Source organism: Leptidea sinapis, chromosome Z, assembly GCF_905404315.1.
Source record: "Leptidea sinapis chromosome Z, ilLepSina1.1, whole genome shotgun sequence".
In the NCBI taxonomy this organism is placed as follows: Eukaryota; Metazoa; Arthropoda; class Insecta; order Lepidoptera; family Pieridae; genus Leptidea; species Leptidea sinapis.
In genome coordinates this window covers 29,092,467-29,109,747 of record NC_066312.1, presented here as the reverse complement: position 1 = coordinate 29,109,747, position 17,281 = coordinate 29,092,467, and the positions used below count along the sequence as shown (strand labels likewise).

General features: G+C 33.0%; 1 protein-coding gene across 2 annotated transcripts; it reads right to left on the bottom strand.

Annotated features, from left to right (window-relative positions):
• Positions 1 to 246: 246 nt before the first annotated feature.
• LOC126979208 (uncharacterized protein MAL13P1.304-like) lies at positions 247 to 15,398 on the bottom strand. 2 transcript variants are annotated; one of them, XM_050828462.1, is made up of 9 exons: positions 15,085 to 15,398; positions 12,838 to 13,008; positions 12,476 to 12,575; positions 8,290 to 8,412; positions 7,281 to 7,376; positions 6,763 to 6,880; positions 4,899 to 6,397; positions 3,320 to 3,391; positions 247 to 1,115 (listed from the first exon to the last, which is right to left on the bottom strand). In XM_050828462.1, exons 1-8 carry the CDS (start codon positions 15,219 to 15,221, stop codon positions 3,368 to 3,370), a joined length of 2,268 nt encoding a protein of 755 aa, XP_050684419.1. In that variant the 5' UTR covers positions 15,222 to 15,398; the 3' UTR covers positions 247 to 1,115; positions 3,320 to 3,367. The 2 variants fall into 2 exon arrangements, with proteins under 2 accessions (XP_050684419.1, XP_050684418.1); XM_050828461.1 differs by having other exon boundaries at positions 4,754 to 6,397; positions 15,085 to 15,397.
• Positions 15,399 to 17,281: the final 1,883 nt, after the last annotated feature.

Sequence of the window (17,281 nt, the reverse complement as noted above, 5' to 3'; positions counted from 1 at the left end):
AAACGTACGGATGTCCTGATGTTAAGTGATAACCGCCGTCCACATTCTCTTGCAACACCAAAGGAAACACAACAGCGTTGCGTGCCCTTTCAATTTTTAATTTCATTTCATTTGCAGTTATAGTATAAGTCTGATCAATTGCAAGAAGGCTCAAAATAAAGAAAATATCAAAAAAAAAAAAATCAAATTTATTCCATCATATTTAAATTAACTATAGTTTATTTTATTCAAGAAACTATAGTCGGAAATATAATTCGAGATCAAAAATGTATTGTGCGTGTTGAAATATACTAAAATCATTTTAAAATTATTATAAGTGTAGAAGTTAGTATATACATATAGTTATTAATTAAGCATATATAATATAGTATAAAATACATCCAAAAATTAAAATGTGAAATTATTGTGCAGTAAAGTAAAGTTGTTAAGTTTTTGTATGTTGGTAAGTTTTCTTTTTGTTTTAATTCATTGTTGAATAACATAACGAATCATGGATGCTATTTAATAATTTTATTTAGAACTTAACCTGTTATGATATTTTAATATAGTTTAGACATTTGGTTGTGTGTATGTATATTGGCTACTCTTGCACTCATAAACTAATTGATATGGTGAAACATTTATAATTACTGAATATAGTTCAAGCTGTTAACTCCAATGTATAAATTTTAAATATGATACCCGCAAGCGCCACAAGGTCACAACATCGAAAATGTGGTTTGATACTGAAAAGCTCGAACCAGAAAAGGTTTTGTAGATGGAGCATTATTAATGTTCGAATCCAGAAAAAACACTGAAAATCCGCTCATTATGAAAACTAGTTAAAGGGCATACTGCCAAAGCTTGATGCTAGGACGGATTTTACGAAATTCCAACGGCGAGAGTTTTTTTTAACAGAACAACGTTTGTCGGGTCCGCTAGTTTATTATAAACGTAACCAATTCCGATTCACTACCTAGAAAAATGTTGATAATCTCTGAACTAACATTTTGACAATTACAATTCTTTGTTTACATTTTTGATCTCGAATTACATTTCCGACTACACAAAAACTGCCATAATACTTATAATATAATCTCTACACACAGCTCACGAGTTCAGCATCTTCGTAAATCCTGAAAATAGAAATTGTTTGTTCATATTTTAATGCAGGTATTCCACTTTTATAATAAAGTCCCAGTCAGACTGTTCAGGCATTATCTATAAATAAATTTAAATGTTTTATTAAAAATGGTCGTAAATCCTATTACTCCACAGCTGAATATCTAAGTGATCGGACAGCCTGGGACTAGATAATGATAATTTTATATCAATTATGACAGTACAATATTGTATATTATTATGAAAAAGAACGCAAAAGTAGAGTCATTGAATACAGTAGATGCATCAATCCATACATATCTATATACATAAAAATTAATTGTTGTTCGTTGGTCTCGCTAAAACTTGAGAACGGCTGGACCGATTTTGCTAATTTTGGTCTTGAATTATTTGTGGAAGTTCAGAGAAGGTTAAAGGTGAATAAATATGAAAATGCTCGGAATTGAATAAAAACAACAATTTTGTTTTCTTTTGTTCTGGTAGGTGACTGTAGTTAACAGTTGTTAACTATCTATCAGATTATTTTTATGGAGATTTGACAACCAACTAGTAGATTAGTAGATCGTAGATTGATTTATCTTAAGTATTGTCACAAATTAAATTTCTGAACCTTACCATAATATTTGACATTTATTGAAGTCAAATATTATGGTAAGGCGTTACTTTGCGGAAATCCATAATTATCCATATGGATATAGATTTTGGTGAGTCAACATGTCCTGAGGATGCCTCCGACAAATATTGGCGGAATTAACACTAAATAAAACTCAAAACATATGGATATTTGACTTTTGACAACCAATATGTCGATCCATCCTCTATGTCGATCGATACCTTAGGCAAGGAGTGCATCCTTATCTTTATGAGTGAAGATTACCGCTACGTGCGCGACAACTGTCATTGCTTCGGTTATCCTTTGTGGTAGTGATCATTTCAAGTTATGTGCCCTTTTTTTTTGTTGATCTTTTGTGATAGTGACACTTTACTATAAGTGCGCGAAAATTTTTCTCACTTAAATTATAATTAACGATGCCAAGGAGAAGATGACCTGACTTAGGTCGTCGCAGTCAAGCAAATAGGCGAAGCTACCTCACGTGCTAACCGCAATAATGACCAGTGAGAGACAGATCAAGAAAAAAGTCGTATTGCTATGTCTGAATCGCGTTCTTTAGTGAGTGACAATGAAGTAGATAGGCTTAGAATGCAACGAGTTCGTGCAGATCAAACACAACAACAGCGACCACGACATAATGAATTGAGCGATTCCGCAGACGGAGTGCTGCTGTGATTCTGGAACGAGATGCATTCCACTATGATCTGACAATAGATTATTGTGCCGACAAATCGGTAACAATTGGGGAAATGGCAAAAATTTGTAAATATTGTAAGGCGTTAAAATACAGTGATGAATCTACTCGATTATGTTCTGCTGGAGGCAAAGTAAAGTTGCCACAATTGGTCCCACCAGCAGATCCTTAAAGCTCTTTAGTTTCTTAAATTGGAATTGATACTAAGCACTTCTTGGCCAACATTCAGAAATATAACAGCTGTTTCCAGATGACATCACTTAGCGCTACACATATTATACAGGACAATTTCATGCCCACTTTCAAGGTATTATACCATAATATCTTTTTACAATATTCAAGTTATAATAAAAAAATAATTATTGGACAAACCTTTAAAATTTACAGATACAAGGACAAGTTTATGACTTACTGGGAGCGTTGTTACCACTGCCAGATACATATACCTATTTTCTATGGCTACGGCTAGATATGCGTTTTAACATGCTGCTGGTGGAATTGCGCATTTTGACGAATTTTTTACCTTCTAATTTCCAATTTCTCATTCTCTTCCAAGTGATCATGAAACTGAACATCGCTCGAAATATCGACGCCAACCATGCTGATTTAAGCTGTGACAGTTAAGGGAGTTAACCTTGAATGGAGGGTATACGACAAAGGAAAAAATTTTTGTGTTATCTTGGGTTGAACTAGACTAAAATTTACCGACCGCTATCCGGCTGTTGCGTATCCTCGATTTCAGAAAAAAACTTCTTCTGGTTCTCACCGACTCTATTCCGAGAGATTGGTACAGCCTTTGTAACATGCATATTCTATGCTGTCCGCATAGTAATGCATGTTGCTGATTTACAGTATATCGTTGATATGCAGAAAAAACAAGGAAAAAAGAGAAGGAAATGTAAATTACTCACTTGATACATTATTAGATTTCAAATCTCTCTTAATATGAGCCACTGGCCTTATTGACGTTGCTTGCAGATTACCTGTTAATAAAATATATTTATTAATAAAGAGAAGAATACAAAAAACCAACATGCTTATCGAATTGATGTAAGAAGTTTAATGTGCCTTTTGAATACAATAACAGGATCTCTCCACGCTTTTCAACGGGCCAATGAAACAACAGAGAAATGAGGATAGCATGTTTTAACTTTTAAAACTTTGATGTCCCTTCATACAAGTATAGGTTGAAGGCCTATTGTTTGTAACATGTTTATTGTTTGTAACACATATGCAAGAAATCTATCTGATATCCAAAGAGGCATATACAAAAAATAAATCCACTTTTACATTCTAGTACACTTTTTAACGATAATACAAATTTATTAATTGATCTATTAGTTTATTAAAACATATACATTGACAAATAATATAATATGGACTAAAAAGTATAAAAATAATTGCGTATTTTTATACAATCTAATTAAATAATCTAATTCTAGTTACGATTATTGTTATTTTTGGAATCGGTGTCCTTTCGCCTCGACCCGCTCTCGCCTCCTCGCGACTCAAGCACATCTCACCTATAACTATGTAATTACAAACCTATCATAGATGACACCGACTCCAAAAATTACAATAATCGTAACTAGAATTAAATTAATTAATTACATTGTATAAAAATACGCAATTATTTTTATACTTTTTAGTGCATATAGCTACTGTTTTGTGATAGTGTATTTGAAGTCAGTTGTTTTTTTTTTGCAAAAAATCTTTGAATTTACACCCTATGTGGGTGTATAGTAAATTTAAGACTTTTATGGTTTTCTCATGGATGCCATTGTCAGATCTGGACCAAATTACAACGGGCCACGTATTAATTTACTTTTCTTTTTTTGAGTATTTGTAGTTTGAGTATTATTGTTGCATTACTTAACATAATATATTGTAACTGAAATGATTTGTGAGTGATTGTCACAATGAGTTTCTTGCCACTTCTTCTTATTAAGGCTCAACCCTCAAAGGTGGTGGATATAAAAAGAAAAGTAATTTCCTTGAGCTGCATGAATAAAGTGATTTTGATTTGATTACCACTTCAAAATTATTTGCCAAAGGAGTTTTTTGTCGGAACACCCTGAACTACAATAATTCTAAATGAAATTTATAATTTAAATACAATTAACGGTAGGTAGTAGTAGTGACAGTCTGCAGTGTGAGCAACTAATTTGTGGAAATGTTTTTTACAAATTACGCGCATTCTGTGAGACAGTTCATTATTTCAGTTCTTTGTGACTATTTATTGCGAGCTATGTACGCACGGGTCGCCTAGTCCTTTGTGATTTTGAAGATGAAATAGATTCCTTTGCAACCATAAACATCATAAGCAAAATTCCTTAAAAACTTACGTGGACTTATCCTTAAGTGGCTTTTCTTTGCATAGTTTTCCCGTACAGAAGACCTTTTCTGTGGTATCTTTGTCTTCTGAGCATTCCACTTTGATAGTGCCAGGGTATTACTAAGTCTACTGAATATGTTGCTTGTTATATTTACCTTGTCTGGTCCAATTACTTTTTCCTGGTTGTCTGTTCTAATATTTTTAGTCAATTGATTCTTTTGTTGTCTTCCATTTACTTTTTTTTCTGTATTCAACCCTTCTGTGCTTTTCTGTGCCCCTATTTTCCGTCTTTCATCTAATTTAGGTTTAGTGGCCTTGATAATATTTTGATGAATTTTTTGATTTGATTTTACTTCTGTTCGTACTTTTGGGTCTATAAGTTGATTATCACTGTTACTATTTTGTTTCAAGTTGCTAGTTCCAGAAGGACCTTGTTTAAGTTTAGTGTTGCCTTTATAATTTTCTTTTGTTCCTGTGTTTTTAATAATATCGGTATTTCGGTTATTATTGGTAGATTTTTGTTTTGTTGTACTATTTTTATCTGTGTGGATGTCTTTTTTTGATTTTCCCTTTAGCTTATTATTTTCAATTGTGGAAATATGCTTCAGTCCACTATTTACATCTTTAGGACCCGTCTTCGATTTTGTACTGGCTGTTGCATTTTGGTTCAACTGTGATTTATTTTCTGATTTATCTATCTCGCTAATTTTACTTTTTTTTTCATCATTACATTTATTATTTTCTTCAGAAGGATATTTTGTGACAATAATTTTGACTGGATGGTTTGTAATATCTTTCTGTAATAATTTGGTGTTATTGGCGTTTTCTCTCAATTTATCCCCTTTGTTTTCCTTTCCCAAACCTTTTTTGGTAGGATCGTGTTTTTCTAAATTACTTTTTTTCACAACACGCGTGTCTTGCTTTTCTATTCCATAAAATACTTTAACCGAGCTTGCCGTCTGAGTTTTCAACAAAGTAGCATCTGTCTGCATATTTTTTTGTTTTGTATCCTTAGTAATGTTATCAGGATTTTTATCTTCCTTTGGTTTATGAACGTTAGCAATTTGCTGTTTTTCTGTTTTACTTTTATTACTTTGTCCCGCCTTATTTATGCTTTTATGTGTTTCACCTTTACTATTATCAACTTTTATGGTGTTTTGATTTCCATCTACTTTGTTAACTTTCTTAGCTTCAGGATTTTTATTTCCCTTTGGGTTATCAACGTTAGCAATTTGCTGTTTTTCTGTTTTACATTTATTACTTGGTGCCGCCTTATTTATACTTTTATGTGTTTCATCTTTACTATTACCAACTTTTATGGTGTTTTGATTTCCATCTACTTTTTTAAATTTCTTAGGTTCTGGATCAGCGTTGTCACTAGGTCTTTTGTTATTATGTTTACTCCTCGACTTTTTTGGTAAAGATTTAGGTGGCGCCATGAGATTAGACTCAACAGCTGGAATATCAACATCTCTTCTTTGTGTCGCACTTTCAGCATCGGATACAACTGATTCTTGGAATTCTTTTGCCGAATTTTGCGCTTCGATACACGCGGTGATTATATTAGTAAGCAGAAACGTGCGTTCATCTGTTTTAATATGAGGGACACACAGTTGTTCATGATTGTGTCTTATTAACGTTATGTATGATTCATCTGCAAAATCCGGGAATAATGTTAGGAATTGGTAAAGACAAATAAAGAAAATAATTATTATAACAGCAAAAGAAACTCATTTTATTTGGCTTATTAGAATTTCTCAAGTTTTTTGAACTAGAGTAAAATCACTTGAACTTAAATGGATACTAACCACTAGTCAAGGAATTAAACAGTGACAGTGACACTGGTAAAATTAAGTAATTACTTCTAGTGATATAAGGATCATCACTATCGATCCACGAGTTTAATTTCTAGAGCTATACAATAAAAGAAAACTATTTGGAATAAGTCACATGACTGAAATTTTGTTAAAATTCACTAGTCCCCTGCAAAGCTTATTTCACTATAGAGGAAAGCCTCACCCATTTCATCTAAATCAATGGTCAGTTGGTGCTTAAAGGGAGCATCAAGTGCCAACCTGTACTGCAGTGTCCATGAGACTTTCAAATTTGGACAGCTGAGCTGATATCCACCATCATGCTGAAATGTAATTCGATACTTTATCAGAATTTATTTGCATACCTTAAAATTTTTAAAGAAGGGTTTATTAAAGGCACAGTTGAACAAACATTCATTCGCTCTGACCTCAGTTTTTCCGAATGGGGTATGGGACATCTAAATATGTACAGTTATCGCGCAAGTTGAATGCAGTCGGGGCCTGGGGTAAATAACGGGAGCATTTCCCGCCGATGTCCGCACGCCTCGCCTCGTGTGTACCGTAGTCCATCAGGTTCCGTTCCAAAAAATACGAGTTTGTATTCATCGCCAAGCACGTGAAAACGCAAAAAGTGTTAAGGTATGTGAGTTCTAGAAAGGCAGAACAAAAATTTAAGTGAACTCTGCATTCAACTCGCGCGTTTTCTGTCTGTATGCATCTTACCAGACGATCTAAGACCAGAGTGTTAGTAAATCTGTCCAGTAGTTTCTCCAGAGAACTCCGTCTGGATCTATATGCTATGGCGTAGCTGCGTATCAACTGAAACAAAAATTCATTCCTATGAGCAATGAAAATCGATTCAGTTGATTTAAGTCACTGCTCGTTACAATACAGTGTACACGGTGCTCCAGATTTATATGGTTTCTTAAAATTTTAGTATTTCTTAAATCTGAAACTATTCTTTTCGATAAAAGTTTTTAATTTCACGCATAGTGGGTCTGCTTCCAGCACAGTTTAACCGTAGATAATAAACCTCTTGCACAAGTGCTTGGACCTGCAGCATGGATTCTTCCACATACTACAACAAAGCTGCTTCCTTGTGCAGTGTATCGGTACCTTCAAAAAAAGCGCGTACATCTTCCTCAGAGACCGGCAACGCTCCTGTGATTCCTCTGGTGTTGCAAGAGAATGTGGGTGGCGGTGATCACATAACACCAAGTGATCCGTACGCTAGTTTGTCCTCCTATTCTATAAAAATAACCATCATAACCAACAATGGGGACAACACTACGCAAAAATTCCTCTAGTTAAAGCAGGAAATCGCAGCAACACGATCAAAATTATTATAGATCTCGTTTAGAAGTTCACTCGAACAAGCACATGAGTTTAAGTCAAAAGTCAAAGATACTTTAAGGACATAAAATCAATAGATTGGTCGTCTATGTCAATCACTGAAAATAGAATTTAAATACATGCTGAGCTACTTGTCTCCACCTGGCCAAAACCAATTAATATATCACGAGTTTTTAAGCTCGACGAATAGAATTCATCATCCGAAACCATTGATCGGATTGTGATGAAACTATGAGTGTTATGGGTATTGATGTTATACAAGGTGGCCTGGCCTAAAAATCTATATATTATTATTAATTATTTTTTTCTTTATACTTAACATAGCGTCACAATGCATGCCCGGAAAGCAAGTAATATAAAAGATGGCTAAGACTGTCACCTCTGTTACATCTGCAGGTTTCGTAAGGATTGGCAGAATGGAATTCTTCAACTCGAACTCGTGGGCTACCTTCACAAGTGTCACTTCCAAACCGCTGTATAATATTGGACCAAATAGACTTTTCTGTAATTATTGAAACAACGTTTAAAAGTGATGATGTTAATGGACTTGCACCAATATAATATTATTAATGTTTGCTGATTTGCATGTTAAGAGAAAAACGGCGTTTAACAGTTCGTTTCCACAGACCATGTTTGCGCGCTAACTACTAAAATGCCCTTATTTGTAGTATCACCGCCCTCCTTAAACCTTCGCCTACTATCGCAATACTGGGTTTCGAAATCTCGATTGCCCATTTCATGGTCACTTGGAAGGTAAATTGCCTTCAAAGATACTGGGGTTCAAAAAGAGCAAGGCAATACTTTAAGCCGCCCCACATTCTAGCACTCACTAGCAAGAGGCAGTTCCGCCCACATGAATATAATAATATATGTACAGTGGGTTATAGTCAATTGTGACCAAGCGATTATTTCGTAGCTATTAAAGTTATCATAAACCTTTAAGCTTATATCGAAAGTACGTTAACTTATTAGAATAATGACATCAATAACTTTTTAAATATCTAACGAGGAGTTTTCTATAATGTTGGTATTAAACACTTCTATAAAGGAGATTGCCGGAAAATCGGCTATATTGCTCACTATCATGCGTCTGAAGCACGTATGCATACAAAAATTTCTCTCAAATTATTATTTCGCATATATTTATTTTAAGTCAAATTCGAACTGGGGTTTAAAAGTTATATGAATAAAAAGTAATTTATCGTTTCGAAACAAGCGGAACTGCCATATTCGGCCGAATACGTCGCTGTCACTATAACACTCGGCGAGTGATACCAGTTTATTATGAGCTAAGATAGAATGAAAACCAAAACAAACCTAACTTTTTACTCACCACTAGTTAAATATTATTTTATAAAATCATATTAATATGTTCCGTTTGCCGAATATTAAAAACACTGCACAATGATTAAATATAATGCCAGTATTCATGGAAACATATAATATGGAAAGGTACCGATATATTTTAGACTGGTAGCTTTGGTATGCCAATGAGATCTGCACCTCGTGTTTCTTGAACTTATTCGTCTCTGTTTATTGCGAACATTTTAACTGCAACAAACAGCAGCGAGCTAGGCCACAGAGTACTTACACTACCGCTATATACACCACAGACTATTTATACGTATTGTATTGTGTTGTTTGATCTTTTAAAGCGGAGCTGATATTAAAAAAAATATAAAACACACCATCTAAATCGTTAAAAAATCCTACGTGGCTTAAAAGCTATTCATTAGTTTTAACATTATTACAATACTATTATTTCGATTAAACCGTTGATATTAAACAGGTTACCCGTCGCCATCTTCGAAACTAGGGTAAAACCAAAATCGTAAGTAGATGGACTGGTTGAAATGTTATGATGACAGGTTTTGTCTATATCTGTATGTTGTGTCATGATAGCATTGTCATCAACATCACTGTTTGCAAGACCGTTGGAAAAGAAAAGTTTTAAAATATTTTAGTAGAATTTCACATCTGAAAAAATCAGAACACCCAGTGATATCTTGGATTAACTTATTTTTTGGTCGGTGATTAGTGTGTTGGGTGTTTCCTTCCTTAGTTTAACGTCGAGTCCGGCAATGAAACGCTTAAACTGACAAGTTGTTGTCAATTAAAATCGAAAAAATCAGATTACTACAAATTCCCTGTTTATATCTTTCTCACACAATAATAACGCTCATAACGAGAGTTTCATTCATAGTTCCTGTCAATGTAGAAGTAACATTATAATTAACGTGTGCGTGAGCGTCACGTACTTACATTCGCCAACACGCAAACAGACAGCCAAATAATGTTGCAAGTGAATAGAATCAGTAAATTGTAAGAAATACGAGGTTATATGTAATAAGGATTTAATTATTGTTGCAACAATTTTTGAAGTGCAAGTAAAGAAGTTCTTTTTTTTTAAACTCGATGAAACGAAAAAGCGAGACGTTAGAGGCTCCATTCCCAGCTATATACGAGGTTTTCTAGGGTGCAGAGAACGAATTTGGGATCATTTTTGAAATCCAAGATGGCCGCCGTGCAAAATTATGATTTCAACAATATGGATATCCTATCCGAGGTTCTCGAGGGTGCAGATAACGAATTTGGGATCATTTTTGAAATCCAAGATGGCCGCCGCGCAAAATTATGATTTCAACAATATGGAAATCGTATCCGAGGTTCTCAAGGGTGCAGAGAACAAATTTGGGATCATTTTTTCAATCCAAGATGGCCGCCATGCAAAATTATTTTGGGGCTATACGTATGATTGGTTATAAATATAACCCTAATACCACTTATAGGCATCTTTCGGAAATTGTTGTGCCACATGGAACTAAAATGGTTGAAATCGTAATATTGCGCGGAATCTTGGATTTCAAAAAATGATTCCAAAGTCGTTCCCTGCACCCTCGATCGGATTCGATATCAATATTGTTGAAATCATAAATTGCGTGGCGGCCATCTTGGGTTTAAAAAAAAAAACAAAATGGCACGTAACCGAAAACCGTGACGATTTGCTATAAAATTTCTCTCATACGTCGATTAAGAAGTTTCACTTCAAAAACATACCGAGGTATTGAGAACCTTCTCCTTTTTTGAAGTCGGTTATAAAGAGTGGCCGTTAATGTTATCACGAGCTCAACTTTTTCCGAACATATGGTAAATTTAGTAATTTAAAAGAAATATTAATAGTGACTATTCAAAGCGCTTAGTTTAAGCCTAATTGAATTAAGTTTATTTGACTTTGAATACTTATATCACGTATAGGACATAGACGACCACATTGAAACTGTTTCATTTCGCTTGGGCCTATTCACGTTCTAAGCATTATTATTTCTAAGATCTTACTGATTTTTGTACAGCCTGGTCACACTTAACGATTACACCCTACACATACAAGCATTATATGTATACATATGCTCTAATAAGTGTGGTACACCCCAGTACCATTTGACCGCATGCAAAGCACAGCTGCTGGAACTATCAGCGTGCAGTATTCTGTAAACGGCTACATGACTTAGCGTTGTGAAGAGACGTCGCTTCATTTAACACGGGGAGTGTTTCGGAGAGCTGTTTAACCTGATTCCTATTTCTCACCATCTGGATGTGTAGCGTTTTTCAAGGAAATTACACATACAACCGATTTTAGGAATGGGCATTCTAATGTGATGTTTGCAGGACTATAAGATATGGATACTTTCAAACAGAGCGCGTTCACATTGGACCACAAAAACTGTCGTGATTCTTCTAATGTTGCAGAAGGGTGTGGGCAGTGGTGATCACTTAACACACAGAGACCTGCACGCTCATATTTCTTCCACTTACTTTAAAAAAAACCATAAAAATTAAAAAGCCTTGTAAATTATAGTGTAGTGATGTGAAGTGATAACCATCCATGTGAATTGGATATGGAAGACAAGGGTTTTACAGTTCTTCAAACATCTAGATGGTAATTTATGTTGTTTTATGTCAAATAAAAAGATTATAATGTAAAAAAAATAAACAGATCTTGCGAAGACTCGACATTCAAAAAATCAGTCAAAGTATCAAAGCCATTTATTATAGATATGATTACATTTTACTATTCACCTGAAAACTTCTTTAGCCGCGTTGGGCACTTTTGGTAGGGGAAAGTCTTATGTATTGCGTCACCGACATGCTCATGACGCACGCGATAAATAAATAATTAAAAAAATTCATTAAATATAATTCCAATATTTATATATAGTTTGACACTTTTTGGAATGCTGAAATTTCGTGAGTTCGCGTCACCGAAATCCTTATAGCAGTATATCTTTAACTATACATCTACATATTGTGCAACATCAGTGCTGTGTTTATCTTATAATTGAAATTGAATGGATTTAGTGAAAATGTATACTGTGCATCATTGAAATAGTGTGTTTGTTTGATTAATATATTACTGAAATAAGTTTTATTAATAAATTAAGTAATAACTAATTTTTTTATATGTTATGAAATTTTAAATTTTATGAATAAATTTTAAATTTTCACTTCTATCAGCAGTCATTACAAATGCCAATTTTTTTTTTTTTATTTCATCTAAACATACTTACATCTTTATGAGCAAAGAATGAGATACAAAAAGGAATCATGTCTATTCTACAATCTGCAGTCACTTGCTTCCATACCCCCTTTATTGGTACAGGAGAATCTCTGTAACATAGCAAAATTTTATTTAGGAAAGAGCCTTCAGCAGATCCAACAGAAAACTAAGGGCTATATTCCATGAGGACACTATGGAGGTGGAGCAACCAGTGGCCACTACCAAGAAAATGTATACAGCTCTATAGAGAGTTGCTTGCCTGGTGTCCATTTGGTTTCACAACCAACTTGGTGGTGCAGTGTCTCAATTGGTTGCAACCACCATGGTGTCCCGGTGAAATTTTTCCCTAACAGCAATTACCGAACAACCTACCCTTCAACAACTCTGTCTCCTACAAGTATATTAACTTCATGTTGCAGTACAATCAATCTGGTAAGCTCCTGTGTTGCTAGGAGGCATGTCTTCATTGACTCTTCTTTTCTCTTCAATTCATCTACTGGGGTGTCAACATTCACCGTAAGTTCAAGCTCCGGGTAAAAATAACTGAAATGGCAATTTGTTATAGGCTTAACAATACATCTAATTGATGGAGCAGCAAATTCGATCTAAGTCTCAATACATGAAATAACATTGTAAAGTTTGTATTGTTTGGCATTATGCTATGCAACCCAGATGATTTTTTTACTGCAATTGTCACTGTTGGGGGTTGGGAACAACATACAATGCCTTATATGTATATATAATTGTTGCTCATGTTGCTGTTGCTGGGTAAGGAACACCAATTTGCAAATTTACAAATAATTCAGTCAATGACTTTCATTACATAAAATGCCAATTCATACAATAATTGTAACTCGAATTAGATTAATTAGATTGTATAAAAATGCACTATTATTTTTTTTTAATTATTAGTGCATATTATATCTTCTACTTTATAATAGTTTTTTTTGAAGTCTGTTGTTTTTTTTGTTATAAATTTTATGATTTATAAAGTAATTGACCAAAAGCAAAAACCTACTGATAATTATTGTCTGATGCCTATGAGCGAAAAAACTTAGACAAGTGCACTAGATATATAGATAGATTTTAGATAAAGTAGTTTCAATTAAATTCTATTTTCTGGACTTATAGATTATGTTAGTATTACAAATATTATTGATATATTTATGAGAGTATATGAATTGAAAAAACCGAAACATTAAATTAATTTTCTTATCTTGTAGCTTTCACTGCTTTCAATTCAGTAGATTAAAATCCGGGTTTGAAACAAAAAAAATGTGTTATTAAATAGAATCATAAATGTGTCTCCTTTTGGAAAATTATCTGATTGCACTTTAACAGATCCACTTTCATTGTAAATAATAATTTTACAGTTCATTTAATAATAAAAAACCAACATTAAATTTTAATATATCACTAACCAACAAAAATAATATCTAAGACCATACCTGTGATTACATTTATCTAGACTTAGAAATCACACTACTCTTTATCACCAATAGCACTGTTTCAATATTTTATTCTTCATGCATATTTATTGGATTTTTATTTATTCAATATTTTCTATCTATTTCAGTATAAAAATTAAAAAGGAAAAACTATTTAAGATATAATGAAAAATAATAAAGATTTAAAATTTTGAAGATACATGCATACACCCTATTGTGATGAAGAATAATACTTCGCCCCTGCACTAATCTACAATTGTAACCAATGTGTGGAACAAGTTTTCTCAGAAAATGGGGAGACAGTTACTATAGTAATCCTGGAAAATTTAATAACTTTCCAAGATGTCTGTGATCATCCTAGGAATATTCTGTACTTCAGGAAGGAGCTGGGCTGGTTTGAGTAACTGGCTAACGCTGCAACCCAATAAGGAATTTACTTATGGAAGCAGGAGCCCCCATACCAAACTATGTGTTCGTTTAGTCTGTAAACTAGGTGTGATACTACAATTAATTCAGAGGAGAGAATCTCCCTGTCTCACTCTCACATATATATTTAATAAAAAATAATCACTATCTAATAATAATTATCAATATCACTGTCTAACTGCCGTTCCCAATATTATGTCCATCTCCGGTTGTGGCATACTGGTAAAAATCATAACTATCATTGACTTTTCTTAAAATCTCAATTAACTTATTGATTATTTAATATATAATTAAATATATAGCTATAATTACTCATTAGTGATAGAAGTTTGTATGGAAATTGCAATACATGTATCTCAATATAAGACGGTAATAATAAGACTTATCGAGTATATTGGGACAACTTCAGATTATTCACAGCTAAGTACTGACAGTAGAAGGTAGTAATTTATCTCTATCTGTAGATAGCATATTGGGAATGGCTGTTAGTGTTTAGGCAGTGTTTACAATGAAAGCTCCCTGGTGCCTTATTTTTTTCCGACACCTCCAACAAATATCATTAATGTATACAAAAGCTTACTAAATTATATAGTAAAACCTACCTCGAGAACCATGCTATCATCACCACGTTATCAGCATGAAATTCGGTGCAGTAGTTAATGAGTTTATCGAGAACAGCCAGACGCGGCAGAGGACTTTGTTTTATAATATGTAGTTATTACTTCTAAAAACAATGCATACTTACATATTAACGTTATTGTTTTCTTTCAATTGCTCTGCTTTCTTAATTTCCGCAATTTTTTGATCATAATACTTCAACTCTGATAACAACCCTAGTTTCATAGCTTCTTGGATATCTTTGCTTACTTTTTTACTGGCCATATTTGTAATGCATACAATAACATATAATATTTAACACTAACGTAGTTAAGTAGAGTGATTCTAATTTTAAATAACACTCACTTACCTACACAGAACATAACTTATGAATATTTACAAACATTACCTTAAAAATGTTTTTTCTTTAATGATAAGCAACACAAATGCAAAGAATGTACCTACGCAAATCTAAATTAAAATTTTAAAATAACGACTAGCCCATGCCAAACTATGCCGCAGAAGATGTGTAAAAGAGAATTTCAGCACTACCAAAGAGAATTTAAAAACTATGTTCAAGACACGGGAGTGCCATACAAAATAATGAGAAATGTCGCTTGTATTGTATTGCACTGAATCTTGATACCAACATAACTTTTATCTGTTGGAATCAATACATAATTTTTATCGATAATAAACTAATAATATATATATTTATTTATAAATATAAATTAATATAAAAAATGGATTATTTTAAGGTTCTCTTCTGATAATTTTAATATTGACCTAAGCAAAGTCTAACTAGTTTAAACTAAGGGATACGTTTTCGTTATCTCAAAGAAAAAAACAATTAAAATTAATAATTTATTAATAGTTTTGTTTTGCGTTATAGTTTCGGTTTTGACAGTCTTTGGTATTCATTTTTCAGATGTTGCAATAAAGTCGTAGGCGTGGGTCCTGAATCTGAAATTATAACAGAATACATATTAACAGAAGTTAGTTAAATTTTTAGGGTTTAAATATTTCTTTTCACATCATAACCACAATATAATAAAATAAGAAGGATTTTAAAGGTTAATAAACTTATAAACTATTTTCGACCAATAAACTTATACCATAAAAATGAAATAAATAAAAATAAATTTAATAATAGTTTAAAATAAAATATCGACAATCGACAAAAAAGTGTCAAACACTACAGATAGATTATAATATTATAATTTTTACTCTAGATGAATTAAATCAATACTCTTTCACTTTTAATCACTCTAAGCATTCTTTATTAGCTTATTATTCGTTCATAAGTGCTTACCTTTCTTTATCCAAAAATAATTTAGCCATGAAAATTTTCTTACTCCCATCTGACCAACCAGATTTTAAGCCACATATTTTACACAATTTTTTATTACATGATGATGGTATAGATTAGAAAGTCTAATAACACAGCACATTACCCTAAATAATACACGAATAAAGTTAAAGAAAACGAAAATTCGTAACAAAAAATGTTAACAGTCACTTTTATTTTGAATGAATTACATGTCACATGACACTCAAACCAAAACAAACAAAAGAGTCGAATATATGTTAGAGCGAGACAGCGTTTGCCGCCATTATTTTTAGTGCAATGCCATACATATTCGAGTTTATTAGAGAGTTGAGCACTACGTTCATGAAGTAAAAGTGTTCTGCGATATGTAAGCAATAGGCATTATGCATTATTAGTCTGTGCGCAGGGTGCACAGAAGTTAGAACCATAGATAAAAGATCACTATTACTCTTAGACTATGGATCCTATAGACGAGTCATCAGCGTAAAGGTACTTTTTCTAGTTTCGCCTATTATTGTCTTTTTTTTCAATTTTTTCATTAAATTTTTCCTTCTTGGAGTTAATTCAACCTCTGGTGCAGACGACGAAGGTTCTATTTCTTGTTTCTTAATATGAAAATAAGTACAAGCAAAAATATTTCCTAGATATAGATATACTTCAATTTACTCATAAGAAAATACTAATTCATACAAAAAACCTTACCAAAGTAGTGTCTATTTCTACTTCCATAGCAATCTATTAGTAAAAGTATGATCACTCATCAATCTGAAAAACATTGTTGTTTAGTATTTATAAAAATAAGACTTATTGAACAAGCTGATAGGAAAATCTATTTATATAAAAAGAAATGCCGACTGACTGATCTATAAACACTCAGATCAAACCTCTGGATGGATCGGGCAGAAATTTGGCATACAGATCTTTATTATGATATAAGTAGACATCAATAGAATTTTTGAAAATTCAACTGAAGTAGTAAATCAGGGGTTTGAAATTTGTGTAGTCCACGCAGACG